The 15,591-nt window shown below is 38.0% G+C and overlaps 1 protein-coding gene across 1 annotated transcript in view; it reads right to left on the bottom strand.

Annotated features, from left to right (window-relative positions):
• Positions 1-552: 552 nt before the first annotated feature.
• The window catches only part of ZPLD1 (zona pellucida like domain containing 1), a 30,443-nt gene continuing 15,404 nt past the window's right edge, over positions 553-15,591 (bottom strand). The window contains exons 4-11 of the mRNA XM_005425606.3: positions 14,445-14,626; positions 13,743-13,815; positions 10,652-10,749; positions 9,964-10,044; positions 9,025-9,196; positions 7,588-7,696; positions 4,048-4,077; positions 553-2,136 (exon numbers count right to left, since the gene is read on the bottom strand). Coding sequence (XP_005425663.1) covers positions 1,961-2,136; positions 4,048-4,077; positions 7,588-7,696; positions 9,025-9,196; positions 9,964-10,044; positions 10,652-10,749; positions 13,743-13,815; positions 14,445-14,626 — 921 coding nt within the window. The 3' untranslated portion in view covers positions 553-1,960. The remainder of the gene's footprint in view (positions 2,137-4,047; positions 4,078-7,587; positions 7,697-9,024; positions 9,197-9,963; positions 10,045-10,651; positions 10,750-13,742; positions 13,816-14,444; positions 14,627-15,591) is intronic.

Below are 15,591 nucleotides of genomic sequence, written 5' to 3'. Positions count from 1 at the left end.
CTTTTTCTGTGGTCTTAGCCAAACTGTATGGGATTTGTGTTAGAAAAAGTGTCTCTCCCTCTCTCTAGCAGATACAAGCCTGACATTTTTTAATGGCTGGTAAGTTAAAATGGGCATATTCATATTAGTAAGCATTTTAAAAAGTATTGAAGAGATCAATTAACTGCTGAAACAACTTTCTAAGGATGATAATGGCTATCTCCATCACTGGAAACTTTCAGCTAAAGCTTAAAGCAGCTAAAGCAGCTAAATCTGCTCCTTACTAAGTAGTAATTACATTAATGGGATTTTGTGGTTGTCTTTTTTAGTAAATTAAAATAGATGATCTGAATTTATTTATCCCTAGGCTGGAATACAAATCTCCAGAGTTTACCACACTCTTTTAAAGGTCAGTAAATCTATAATTATATTAATTTATCCTGCATATTGAAAGCTCTTACCAAACCAACTTTAAAAAGCAGGTGCACTTTTCCTCTTCGTAGAATGAGGTCCCTGGAAGCATTTACAAAAGTAACAATTGGACAGGGGAAGGAAAACAGTTCAGACAAAGCATCCACTCTGAAATGTTTAATTTTATTAAACAATCGTGTTTTACATGTCATCAGACCTAACCCCTGAAGTGCAAAAATGTTTCTGAGGTATTAAGACTGGAGGAAAACAGGCACAGTATTGGTTGTTAGGGATACTGCCCTACAGCACAGTGGAATTTGCAAACAACAGGCCTTTATACAGCATTTGCAGAGTCAGAGAAAACTGAGAACAAGACTGTATTTGTCTTTAGCCTTGAGAGCCAAAAAGCCCTGATCATTAGCCAGTTCTGTCACAGACACAGTTAACACAGGATGATGATAAATATCAATGAGGTGTTTCTAGGCCAATATGTACAGTACACGAAAAATGAAATTTAACTGCTGTATGTGTGACCAAAATCCCAACTGTCTATCCAGTCCAGCTTAATAGGTTGTGCCTATGGTGGCCTCTATAGTACCAGCATTTTTGTCTACTCTACACAGCTAAGCCACTGCCTTGTGCTCCTATTTGAGGGCACCTGCCCCTCACACTCATTTCAGGTAAGTCAGATGTTCATCAGACTAACTAGAGGCAACAGTACAGTACTGCTTGTAGCCTGTTATCCTTCTAGTTGCCCTCTTCCCCTCATCCATGCAGTGAACAAGTCTAACTCATGCAGAAGATCTGCTAAAGAAATAAGCACTGATTGATGACTGTTCATGTGGAAATGAAAGCTTTATCTGAGAACTGAAAAACTCACAGGGCAAAACTTGCCCTTAACAATTAGTACATTACTGAGAGTTTTACTCAGTTGCCAAATTGTGCTCCAAAAATAATTTTCTGTGAGGAAAGTTTGGGTGATACTTGATGCATGATACCTCCACAAGCCAATGGAAGATATGTTTAAGAAAATACTTCCAAATTACAAATAAGTAAAAGTCACTTGTTCCAAGCCTCTCTTAGGTTATTTTTAGCCAAGACAGCTGAAAACAAATTCCTCCTGAGACATACTTATATTTGTGAAAAATGTAATAACAAAAAAGAAGTTATCCTTATCTTACTAGGTGTTTATGAACTTACAAACTTTCCTGAACATGTCAGCCTTTGTATTAAAGTGGCCTACTTGGAAAGGTTCTCATCTGCAGCCTCTTCAGCTTTTAGACCTTACTGAGCAGATGAAGATGTGAGCTCTATTGTCAGCACGTTCATGGGCAAATGTCATGCAGTCTGATCGCAAACACAATTGAGATTCTCAACATTTTCTAGGCTTGTTACCAACATCACTGCTGCTCACCTACACAACATCATCTAGCAAATCTACAAATACAGAATAGCTGGAACAGAAGTTGGATACCACTGGAGTGTTGCCTTAATATTACTTTTTAATGGAATCATACTTCACAGACAAGAAAGGCAACCCCAAACAAAAAGTGCAAACAAATCATCACTTTCAGTTGAAAACTGGGTTTCGGATGCCACTCAGGACCGAACTGTTGGGCCAGTTTCTGTGCAGAAGAGTTAGAGAACATACAAAAAAGAAAATGCTTGAAATTCCCAGGACGACAATGCCTGAAATCAGCGCACTGGTGACCGTGTTCATCTGGAAAGGAGGTCCATTTGGGTGAGCTGCAAGGAGAAGAAAAATTCTCAGGTGACATCTGGTTTTATCTCTCATGAGTGCCAAACACTTCTGCCTTCCCCTTCCAACATCCAATATACTGTATAATTGCAATGAAGGAACTAAAACTAACTGTACCTTACAATGAGCACCTGTCTACTTGGATAAAGCTTATCTAAGTATATTTTGAAAACAGTTAATAATTCTTTCAATATCAATCATTTTGGGGGATAAAGACATGCCTTCTAAGGCATTACCCTCATCTGCCAGTGACCAACCTCGACCTGTGTTACTCAAGGCAAGACTATCATTATCCAAGGACTTATCCAAGAACTTATCTAAGGACTATCAATGTAGATGTATAAGGATTTGTGGCCTAATCAAGTTAATGAAAGGATTTCTTCCCCACTGTCATTATCTACATTTCAATTCAAAGTCTATATAAATCAGCAGACATATCTGGCACGGGATATTGGACATTCTGGAAGCTTGTTGCACACCTTCAGGAAGGGGTCTTAATATGTTTATCAATTCTCAGGTAGTAAGGGTGACATATTTAATACTTATTGCAGATCAGCAAGCTGCTCATGGACCAGTTCTGAGATAATGGGCCACATACACCCACAGCAAGTACTGTATTTTCCAGCAGGAGGGGAAAAAAGCATTTGAGCATCAATGAGCATTTGCCATTACCAGTGGTGGAGACTGAGGTGAAATGACAACACAGTCTTCATGTGAGAAACCAGACTGCTCCTCCCAGAAGCAGCCACCTGCCCTCAACACCATTAATCCCACTCTCCTCACCCAAGCTAAAAGGAAACCAGCACCGCTGATCTGGTTACCTCCCCTTCCCAACCCTGTGCTGCTTTCTGGCTGCTACAGCAGTTACCTCACCCCACTCTACCTCTGTGCTCTCCACAGAGACAGCAACAGGCAAAGGAAAGGCTTTTGCTCTGGGATGGAGAGGATGCTTCTTTTGTTGGATGGGAAGGAAACAGCAGCCATCAACACAGCAAACTGTGTGCAGCAAATAAAGAATTTGCTTTTTATCATTTTAATTATATCCATGGGTAGGAGCACACCAGGGAACAATTAATTACAGGGAGAACTCTTCATGACAGACAAGAACAGCAACTGCTTTTATATGCTCTAAATTGAGTAAAGAAAGGACCAAATAGTGTTAAGAGTTCAGAGGACAGAATGGATTCTTTGTTCCACACAGTCCTGTTACAAAGAAATACAAGGTGGAATGGCCCAGTGTACCACCTGATCATCCTTTCTTAGCCATCAGCTACTCCTTGTTACCAGCAGAGAACAATAACAGATAGGCTGAAACAAGTGTTCCATGTGCACAAAGGAAAAGCACCCTAAAACTTAAAGAGCTGAACTCCCCTGCAGCGTCTTTCCTTCACTGCACTAGCAGGGAACAAGTTCTAGCCAAGTTTCTCCACAGGCTCTTTGTGAGGTTAAATGCTAGGAGAACAGGAGCTGAAGCTCTGACCTTCTGGCTTTGAGATGTGAACCAAGCTAGACTGCACCATAACAACAATTTTCCTGTTCTACTCCTATGTGGCATGGGCAAATTTTACTGTTTAAGTCTGGTTTTGCATCTGGTGGCTATAATGTACCCTTCACCCTCATATGCTGTAGCATCAGATCTTCATTTCAATTTCATCACAGGAATTAAAATTTCAATGTAGATGGCTCTGGGTGCACAAATTAAACTGAGAATTCCATACTCATCACCAATCACTTTCTTTTCAGAGCATGTTGGTACTGACTCATTTAAGCAACAAAAATAAATAAAAATTAAAAAAGGAAAAAAATCCCAGTGCATAGATATTAATCAAAATGGTTCATCCTCAGTTCTGCTTCCCTCATAAACTCTCTTATGTTTCTTGAAATTCTGATCAACTTACCAAGCTGTGAATTGTTGGTTGGCGTCTCATCTGTATTTAAAAAAAAAAAGGCATGTGTCATATTTTTAAAATACCTATGACTACCTCCTCCCCTCTTGCAACACAAAAGCCAATAGCTGAAGCTTTATTTTAAAAATACATCGGATCTACTTGCCACATTGACTAGCAGCTTTTAGCATCTCTCTTAAAATATGGACAATAACATTAATTGTATGTCACTGCTTCATTTTTAATATCAGGAGATATTAAAATATTAATTTAAAATTTTAATGGCTTGTGGAAAAACAAACCAACACCACCTTAAATCAGGAATCTCTTAATTGAAAAGGTGGCTAGTTCTGTTGTTTTCCTCAATAACAACACAAGCATAAGCACAATGTTATATGTAAGCCCCTTCACTTAATCATATTATAAAATAGCTCTATAGGAAAAACCTTGAGTTTTACAAGAAAAAATATGTCAGTGACCGTAAATTATTACAAAAAAGCTCTTTTTGCCGTGCTCATTTTCCTCTTGACAGTTACATAGTGGCTTAATATTCAGGCTAACATTTGTATTTTGTCTTCAGTTTTTACTTCCCAGTGTCCATTTCAGAATTACATTTCTTGTCACTGTTTCGGGGGTTTTTTGTGCAATCTGTGAGCACAGTTCACATGTACATTTGTTTTGAGCAGCTGTCTCCCAAGCTTAAGTGAGATATCCATCAAAAGCTACATAATCTTAACTTCACAAGTAGGTCTCTGCTTTGTTTCCATACAGAGACTAAAGCATTTTCTTCTGTGTATGCCTCCTGTAATGACTTATCTTGGATTAACAAAAAAGAATAACGTTCCTCTGAAAAGAGCCAAATGTTAGAAATATGAGTTCAGAAACACACAGGAGAAGGACCAGCACTCTTCTACAGCAGCACTCTTCCTTGAGGAGCCTCTGCAGGTGCTGATGTGCCCAGGCCAGCCCTGGGACAGCTGCAGCTCCACCCTAAATGAGGGAAGGGCACATCTGTGCAGTCCTACTACTGGCATCTAGACCATGGTGAGCCAGCAGCAGCAGGTTTGGTGAGCTAGACCAGACCTGGCCTTGAAAACAGTGTAACCACTTCCATGCACCCTCACATCAGTGCAAGCCAGTGCTACATACTGGTATTCCTCATCCAAAATTTACCTAAATTCTAAAAAAATATCCAAAATTTTCCAAATTCATCCAAAATTATTCATCATCCAGATAGTTTTGGTCATGGTCTCGCATGATCTTCCCTGTTTTAGTTTGTTAACTGTCGGAACTCAGTACGTCCCTCTGGGTGTCCAGAGTTGCTGAGGACTCCGCCGGGGGCTCGGAGACCTTGGCATGCTGCCCAGAACACCTGGGGACTTGATTTTTTTTGACACTTGGAGGAAGTTACCAGCTTTGTATAAGGACATGAAAGTCACACAGGTTTGAATAGTGTAACAACAAAATGATCTCAGGTGAAAATGTAGATTTTAGGATTTTTGGTATGGGGGTTATGGGGACAAGATGGAGGAATTGGGGTGTGTCTAGCCTTTCTTCTTCTTCTTCTTGTTCTCCATTTTCTGCAGTGACGTTGGAACTTCGTATTGGTCTAGAGTAGAAGTGCACTGTCTAACACAGGTGATAGGCATTGGGAATTAAGTGTAAATATGATGTACGTAGTTTGTAATATAAAAGGACAACACCGCCTCAGGGGCAGTCAGAGTGCTCGTGGCTGCCCTGCAGAGTGGATCTCCACTGGGCAGAAAGAAAATTTTATAGATAAGAATTAATAAACAACCTCAAGACCGAAAAGTGAAGAGTCCAGACTCATTCTTCAGTTGCACGGGCTGAAGCAGAGAGATCCTACGCATCTCGGGACAGCAATTATCAACAGCAACCCGAGAGTTAACAAAAGAATTCATAAACCTCCTGGTTCTTACAAATTTATTTTCACAAAGGGAATAGACAGAAGGACTAATTCCCTGTTTCTGATCTAGAAGAAAAAGGAAAATGCAAGGGAAATTGAGGGACTTGCCCAATGCCAATCATTAAATTTGTGGCAGAGTTTAGAATTTAATCCCATTTTTTTTCAAGTACTTCCGATTAAACCATTCTTCTGTCAGCATGAGTGGAATGCTCCAAAAGCACACTATGAAGATGGAAAAATCAAAAAAGCTTTATCCACCCACCTTTAGAATACGCGTAAAAAATTATTTTCCTTTTTCAGCCTTATTCATGATTTCATTTAAACAACCTCAACAGTTGTCATGAAATTATAAAATTGTTTATACTTTCTTTGGTTCCATTAAACATCCATCAGGTCTCTTTGCTTGAAGCTATGCAATATTTAAAGATAATTGATCAGTATCCTTTTTTTTTTTAATTTTTGAATTGTAAAAATAGCATCCACAACATTTGAATCATGAGCTATATTACCTACCAGGGGCTGCTTGTATAAGAAGCTGCATCTAGTTTCTTTCCATTCCTTGCCTAAGGCAGCATTACTCCAGCACGCTTGCTTGGCTGAGCAAATCCATCACTCATTTCCCATATGTACTCATGTATGCAACTTTGAAGTTAGTTCTTCTCACTTTTCTTGGCTAATCAGATGGCAGCAACTCAAATGGGATCATGTATAATGAAAAAAATCACTCATCTTCATTGCAGATATGCTGCTCATAACGGAGCCTGTTTGCTCTAGAAATGGTCTCTTGTTAGGTGGTTCCCCATTCTGGAGGGTTGGTTGCTCTCTTTGTATACAGGTACAAGTACTTGGTATTTAAAGAAGGATTTTATTCACAAGTTTTAAATTAGATTTCCTAGACCAGGTTCAGTCCTACTCTCAGCATCCTAAACCTAAGACTGCTGAAATCAATTGCTTAACTGCAACAACTTATAAATATTTGTAACTTGTAAAACTTAAACAGCAGTCATATAAATTTTTTTCAGACACTGCATGTTACATTTAGAGCTGCCTTTTATTTTTTCCTAAAACAATTGGCAATAAAAATTAAAATCATGGAATTTCACCCTCAATTAAAAGTGGCTTTTGTCCCACTGTTTAAAATTTACAATGGTTTTGTCCCATTTCTTTCTTATAGCTGAATCTGAGAATAGTGTGCATTAATTTTAAGCAATATGTAGATAAAAACCCAGAGGGAAGCTGGAAGAAATGGTGACTAGAAAGTGACAGTGAATATTCATTATCCATCCAAATTAAATTGCAACACTGAACACAGTGCCTTAAATTCTATTATCTCCAGTGAAATCTGACAAAAAAAATGTCAACCCACTGAGTCTGGACTTTTATAATAGCCTTATATATGTAACAGTATCCCACAGTGATTTTATTGGAAGAAGAAGCATGTGAGAGCCAAAAAAAAATAGTCGTTCAAAATTTCTACCAAAGTAGTAAAAAATGTCGTAAAAAATATTCAGTAGTAGTAAAAAATACTCAGCAAAAAGTGACTGCAAATTTACATTAAACTGCGAAACATTTCCCCAGGTTTATGAAATTCCTGCAGTCCATACAGAAAGATTGCTTATTCCTACCACTCCTTGTAATGATGGGGCCAGCAGAGATTACAGCATTGCCCGATGTGCTCTGAGGGCGCCAAGTCGTCCTTCCACCAGTGTCTCTTCTTTCTCTGTTACTGCAGATCTGAGTAGTCAATCAAAACAATCAGAGACTCAGAGTGGAACAGAACTGTGGTCTTTTTGTGCTTCCTGATGTAACATGAATTCTTTGGTAAGGAATACTACAACTTTGATTTTATTTCTTAGTATGCATTAAATCACTTTGCAATAAAAACATCTGCAATATTGCCTAGAAGTGCATCTTATAAATTCCTGGCTTCCCATTTTATTTTGCCTCACTTTGTTTACAAAGCTACATTGCTGTTGTGTACAAGATCCATTTTATAGTATATTAAATTTTCAGTAGTTAATTTCCCAAAGCTATGTTTACAGACAGTTTTCTCCAACAAATCTGTTTTGCTTGACAATCCCTATTCTAGCAAGCTTCTTGAGTGAGAGTTTGCACATCTTCCATGGAGTTCTAAATAGCAATGACACACTAAAACAATCCCCAGCACTCTCATCTGGAATGTGCCGTTAACATTTGTAACCTACCATCTACCTTAATCTATGGTACTCAAGCATGCTCCAAACGGGAGCATTTCCTTAGTTTCAGCTTCTTGTGAAAGAACTTCAAAAACCTCAGAATATAAATTGAATGCAAAATGAATTATGTAAATATGTAACATAAAAATATAAACAACATACAAAATTTCAGGAGTATACTGAACTGACCACGCTTTAAAATTCTAAATGGGAAGTCATTCAGCAAGAAACAATGCAGTGTTCTGAAGACAGCACAGAACTTTGTGTTTATATGTTTATTTAAATGTTTCCATTTCCAAAATTTATTTGTTGTTCCTGATACTCCTAAAATTAGTTAATTTTAAATAGACATAACATAATGAACTTCAGTGCAAGAGTAGTTTTCAGATGATAAAAGAGATTATATACTCTGAGGGGCATGGTATTTTTTTTCACTGTGAGAAACTTCCACAAATTTTCTTTGTCAGTATAACAGCACTTTCTATAGCTTTAACTTTTCCATAAACTATATTCTAAGATATTTCTCTTCATCCACTGTGATGAGGGATGCCTTACTACTATCCTAAGAATATCAACCTGAAAGCCATCTCAGAGTTGTTACTTTTAAAAATTAAGGACCACAAGGCAAAGAGGTAATTTCTCATACATTCAATAACCTGTGTTTTGCAGGTCTAGTATTATTTTATCTCCGGATGACAGTATTCATTTCCATATTCCTCATCAGTAGTTTCACATTCCTTCAGACACAAAAAACATTCTCACTTCAGCCTCTACAAGTCGCTTTCATTCTGCGCCATCCAAACTTCCACAACACTTGTATGCAGAACTCCAGGATGCCTATTTTATATCCAGATAATTACAACTTACTGGCACAAGAAAGGGACAGTCATCTGCTCTGCACAGCTTCGTCACACAGTGGAGGAAGACCGTGGACATCTTCTGGTTCTTGTGCTTCACAAAACGAAACACCTCAAAGGAAAACCGGCCCATTTGACTCTTGCCGTTTTCAATTATGGTTGTCTGCGGGTCCTTGTCACAGCTAGTTTTTGTAGGGAAGAGTGAAACTTGGATGAGCAGCTCTGTTAGTATTTTGAAGCTCTTAGCTGGGAACATGATAGCTTAAGCAGCAAGATCAACACTTTAGTTCCTTGGAAATGAAAATATCTGCAGGCACAATGTGCCTGTTAGGATGCAGGTTCCTGTGCTGAAACACATTCCTACAAAAACGCTGTTTTGTTTTGCAGCACCACAGCTATAACCAAGGAACCATTTAATTCCAGTGCTCAAAGAAACTTGAGACCTGAAGCAATAAGCAGGTATGCTAACCAGTATAGACAGGTAACTCCAAATGAAGACAGTACCTCTCTATGAGGTGTCATGGATAAAATTTAATTTGAGATATTGCCAGGATGTTTTTCAAAGTTCCAATTCAATATTTGATCATTTGCTTAACTACTTTCCTGGACTGAAGTCTCTGATGTTTTACATCACTGTCATTCACCACATTCACCTTTGGTAACATAAAGGCCAGTTTAGGCATTCACTTTAAGCATTTATGTTATCTCTGGTAGAACTACTTTGGATATATGCTTTTCTACCTTCATAATTCTTATGACCTGGCTCTTGCTTCTATGTTTATGTTCACCCAAAAAGAAGGTCTACATGTTATCTATAAGCCTAGCTCTTGGTCCTGTCTACTAACAATGCTTAAACTTTCCAGGCAGTTTAAGACACCACTGTTGAAGACATTTATAATTATTTTTTTAAAGAAGGACAAACAAAATACTGGGTTTGCACAGGCCCTACCTGAAGAAAAGATCATATCGAAGATCATCACTAGGATTGCCAGATGGCGTGGTGTAACAGTAGTCCATCAAAACATTCCACCTGCACAGGGAGTAAAGGGATAGATAAGGGGAACTGGCAATGCAAGTGTGGAGGGGTGTGAGTGAGGTGAGATGAAAGGACAGCACAAAAAAGCATACAAACAGGTACTGCAGGCTGTTACAGTGAAACTGAGTTACTGTATTAAACAGGTCACATGCCAGTCATCCTGTTTCTTCAACTACTTAGAAGATTAAACAGCACAACATAGCAGTAGAACTTTATAAATCAAATAATTTGGTTTCATGTAATTCAACCACCACACCAACAGACACTTCACACCTCCTCTCAGAAATCATGGCCACAAAGGACTAGAAATCAAAACCAGCCCTGGATTTTCTCTCTTGGTCCAACAGAGGCCTATTCTTAAAAAAAAAAAGCAATATAGGATTTAAAGTCTAATTCAGGAAAACTTTCATTACGAGAACTGCAGCATAATATGCATTCACTGCCAAGGACCTGACACCCTCCAGCTGAGAGCAGTGATTATTGAACACCAATCATTAGTTTGAAATACAAAAAGCTATGAGGAAAGACAGATGCTTCTAAATCAGGTAAGTAACAAGAGCTGAAAAGCAAGCAAGACAAGAAATAACACCCTCTATGGTACCTGCCATCAAGGTTGGTTGCTCTTACAGCTGCATATATTTTGGTTTTCAAAGGTAAACCTGTGCTTGGAATAAGGAGTTGCTGGCTGTAGGTTGAATCCTGTAAAACAAACATTGCCTCAATTGTAACAGAAATTCCACTTTAACAGCCCATCTGCATCCAGACTGAGCTCTTAGCAATTTTTCTGACCCTTCTGTGTAGAATGATTGCTACTTCATCCTCTGTAAGGGAAGAAGCAAGAAGCAATGCCAGAGAAATTGCCTACAAGTTTGTCTGTAAAGACTGGCTTTGCCCTATGCAACAATTTGGGAGAATATATGATTTAATAAGGTGGTTGGCTCAGTGATTCAGGAAAACATATCATTCATTGCCACTTCAGTAAGTCTCTCAGAGCTTACAGGCACACATAGGAGCTACTCTGGTTTTCTAATAGAGGAGCTTTACTGGGTTGTCCCCTAAGGTTATCTGAATTAGTGGAGTTAGCAATGTTATCCATGAGATGTTATATATTTTAAGTTATAGTCTGGGAGAACAAAGACATTCTGCTATGCCAAAGTGTAGTTTCTGTCGAAGCTGGCTTGTTGAAAACTACAAGTAACAAACATTTTCATTTAAATTTTAGTATTTCAAAAGAGCTGTTTCAAGAAAGCTGTATTCAACATAAAAGTTGGGAATTCTCCCTATACTACTACCTAAATATCGCTGTTTTATTGGGGCTTTTTGTTCAAAATCTCAACCACTAACATCACTTTACACTTTAGCAACAAAGCAATGAAACAGATCTGTGCAACAGAGATTAATTGAGAATATCAAAATGCACTACCTGGTAAAGTCACCTTTGTCAAACACAGTGCTAATACAGATAGCACAGTGACTCAGCATGTTGAGACCTCTTGTGAAAGTTCCAAACAATCAATATATATGAAAAAAACTGGTAGGTAAGATTTCAACCAGGTTCATTGTGGCAAGCAAGACCATGGCAAGCAGCAAATGACAGCAACAAGAGGGTTTGCACCAGAGACCAAGTGATTTTTTTTCAAATGCCAAAACTAACAGCATGCCCAATATCTAATCTATGCAGTATCAGAGGCCTTCAGGTAGGTTTGCCTTCTTTCACATTAATTATACATTTCTATAACACTTAGCTCTGCCACATTTTGCAACTGATTAAAAAGTGCGAGACCCTCACCATTACACTCCATAGTTGCTCTTTTCTTTAAGAGTTGTTTTTATTCATTTAGAGAGGCATTCGCAAAATGGCATAAAAGCACATAGCCACTTAGGCTCTGTGAAAGCCTATTAAACATTTTGCTATTAAACTCTGGGTCTATCATAACAGCTCTTGTCTTTCCTAATAATGACATGTACTGGCATCACAAAGTAAATCTAAACAACACTTGGTGAGAGAAGACAGAGGTAAGCTTAGAAGATGAAGAGTCAATGTTAAGAGATAGCACTACAGCTAAATTTGGAGAAGACAGGTTGCAGTCAAGAAACAAATCTGTACACATCCCCTCACTAATAGCAAGGGTGGACATGAGCCTTGAGGCCCAAAACGAGGACTACTAACAGGGATCAAATGAGCCTACAAGACAGCAGGTGTCCACAGGCACGCCCAACAGCAGGCCGTGCACAAGCTGTCCATGTATTTATCCAGCCCTGGGGAGTGAAGCAGAAGGGCATATCCACCACTGGAATCTGCCAGCCTTAGCAGTATTATTCATTGACACTGCTACTCATTAGGGCGAGTCATGTGGCTGCTACCACCACTGGTCATGGTCAACTTGTAAACTTACAGGACGGGATAAAAGCACATTTTGGCTTTTGGTGATATCTGAGGGGAAAAAATGTGCTCAACATGAGCATCAATAGCATTTATTCCTGGCTGTTTGCTGAACTGGGTCCTGAAAGGCAGTCAACATGCAGTGGTCAATGCTTGGTTTGACCAAAAAAGTTGCCTTCTTCATTCTGCCCCATCTTTTTGATCACAGGTTTATTTAAAAATGAGAGAACTATCATCATCATTTTAACAGATTATAGGTTGTTATTTGGAGCTCTGCTCTTTCAAACAAACATGATTTTTTAGAGAATGCCATTGAAAAATGTCCTGTTGCAATATTTATAGCTCATTATGTTCAAAGCATAAAGCATTGACTTTTAAATCAGTTGCATGAATTATAACTCAGCAACACGATGGCATGAATAATAATGCAACAAAAATCGGATTCATAATTTACAAAAAATGATGCTTGATAGATTGAAAAATTGATATTTAAATCAGGTATTTAAAATGTATGAGTAAAAATTTTAATCAACACAAAAATATAATTTCAGGGATTAATGTTAAATAGAGGTCCTTGCATTTTTCATGTTTCAGTGTCACCAACCCATTTACATGGTAAAAGCTTTTACAATAATGCATATTCAAATTATCTAAAACATAAGGAAGAAACATTGGATGAAAACTGTCAAAATTATTAACCCTTAAAATCTTTAAAGTCCACATTGTAAGGCAACATATGCATCAGGATATAGATTTGGAACTGATGCAACCTTCACAACAACCACAGGTGATTTAAACACTCTGATGAAGCTTGAACGTAAAAATACCACAGCCAAAGTGCTCCAGTTCATTGCTATGGGGAATAGGTCTGGAATAATTTTATAGAATTCTACGGAGTACTCTCTGTTTGAGCACAAAGCACCTATAGACACACACAGAAACATAATAAATGCAAACAAAATATGCACTCTGGAGTATGATTGTTATGGCTACAATTGATTGGTCATGTGGCACTACCAGCTGAAAGCCAGAGCTGTAAATTGAGGAACTGTATAAATACAGGACAAAAAGCCTGTGTCTGTCCTCAAAGACCAGCCATATAAACACAAGACAGCAGGTACATGCAAACAAAAAAGAAGAAGGCATTCAGAGATGAAAGATGCCTGGAAGAAAGTCTTGGCTCATGGGGGGAGTGGGAAGAAAACAGCCAATTATGAAGAGGAATCTATACTTTCATCTGCTAAAACAGTTTGTATCCACATAGCGCACATATTAATTCAGTCCAGGTCATACTGTATTTTATACTCACATTGTAAAGCAACAAATTCAAAGTGCTGATAAATGTACCATTGTTCTCTCTTACAGAAATAGCAGCTGATGACCTAGAACAGACCCAGAAACCAAAAAACCATCATGAAGAAAGATACCTTATTTTTGTTTTTGCATACTTCAGTAGGTTTTATCATTAAAAAACTCAATGAGTCATATCACAAGGAGTTAATTTATGCATTTGGGTTATAAACTTCAGAAACAGGAATTTATAGTGGAAATACTGACAGTCTTAACTATGCAGAAAATAATGGATGGTACTGGAAACACGAATCAGAAAAATAATTAGCAGAGAGGCAAAGTGACAGAAAGAAACTCACTTTACATGATGTACAAGGTTTACTCATGGAAATATTTTCTCTTGCATTCTATATTTACAAGTTTCTATTTCATGAAGAATTTTTTTTTCTGCTATAATTTTTGAGAAGAAAACCTGAATTTTAAGGGAGGTTTTACATTATCTAAGGGTCTCTTCATAACAGCACATCGTCATAAATTATATTATCTCATATAATGACACTACAGAATTTTCTTTTTCCTTGCAACACCACTTCTTTTGGTGCTTTTTCCTTTCACTTTACTCCTAAACAGCCAAAATTGCTACAATGTTGTTTATGACCTGCACGTCTACATGCTCACACAACCATGGGGATGAAAGACATAGAAATTAAAAAGCACTTACGAAGCGAGCTGGGTATTGTTAACCAAGTACTCCAGTGGGTAGCTACAGCTAAATTTGTACAGAAGCCCCGGCAAATAGCTGATAATCGTTGGTGGGTCTGGTGTATCAATATAGCCTGAAACATTGCCTATCTGTACCACTGAGGTATTTCCATAAGCATTGATACCTCGAGCTGAGGATACCTATTGAGGAAGAGCGAAAATTACTATTAGCTGAAGTTAACTGTGGAGCAAAAGAACTTGAGGACAGTGATGGTTTAGCCCATAATTTACCCTGAAATATATTCACTAAAACATCCAAAAATTATTTAGTTTAATAACATCTTCCCTGTGCTCTGTTTTTCACTTCCCTGGACTCATGCATATAAAAGTCACAGCTGTATCCCTGTTCTTAGAACAGACTTGAGCAACATTTGAAAAGAATTATGAATCTTGGAAGCATATTTTTAGTAGGTACTTTTTTCTCTACATTCCCAATTAATTTATGCTACTTATTGGGAAAAACTAAAGCAACTTTTCTATTACTTTTAAAAAGTATTACCTTACAATGAGCTTCTGTATCCAATAAAAAGGCCAATACACAAGCAAGAAACAATATTCTCTCACTGTTGCACTTCAGTTTGGACACATCAAAAATAAGGCACTTTTATAAGGAGATGCAAGCCAAATAGTTGAACTTTGAGTGCAGCTGTGTTTATACTATATATTTCTAAATCTTAAATATAAACTATAAACTGTCAGAAATTACAGAAGTGATTTCAAAAGTATTACAAAGTCAAAGTCAATGCAACCTGAATTACGTCCATGGGCATGTGCTATTCTGTATTGCTCAGCTCACAGAGTGTGCAGAGCCTGCAAGAACACACAGTCCTCAGGAAAACTGAGGGACACTTCCCTGCTGGTATCCCAGCCCCACTCCATCTGTAGCTACTGAATCTGAATAAGGGGGTTGTTTGAAAATAACGGAGAGCACAAATTCCTTTCTCAGTAGGCACAGACACAACGGGCCAAATTAACATGGCACTGGACTTCTACTGCACCATTTCTTTTGTACAACTGTATTAGCAAAACAGATGTTCTCAGTAGCTTTAAAACACATGGTTTCTTAAAAAAACATTTCATTATGGAAGAATCATCCTGAGGTGCAC

This window comes from Geospiza fortis, unplaced genomic scaffold (genome assembly GCF_000277835.1).
Source record: "Geospiza fortis unplaced genomic scaffold, GeoFor_1.0 scaffold131, whole genome shotgun sequence".
Classification (NCBI taxonomy): Eukaryota; Metazoa; Chordata; class Aves; order Passeriformes; family Thraupidae; genus Geospiza; species Geospiza fortis.
This window is presented reverse-complemented; position numbering and strand designations above follow the sequence as displayed.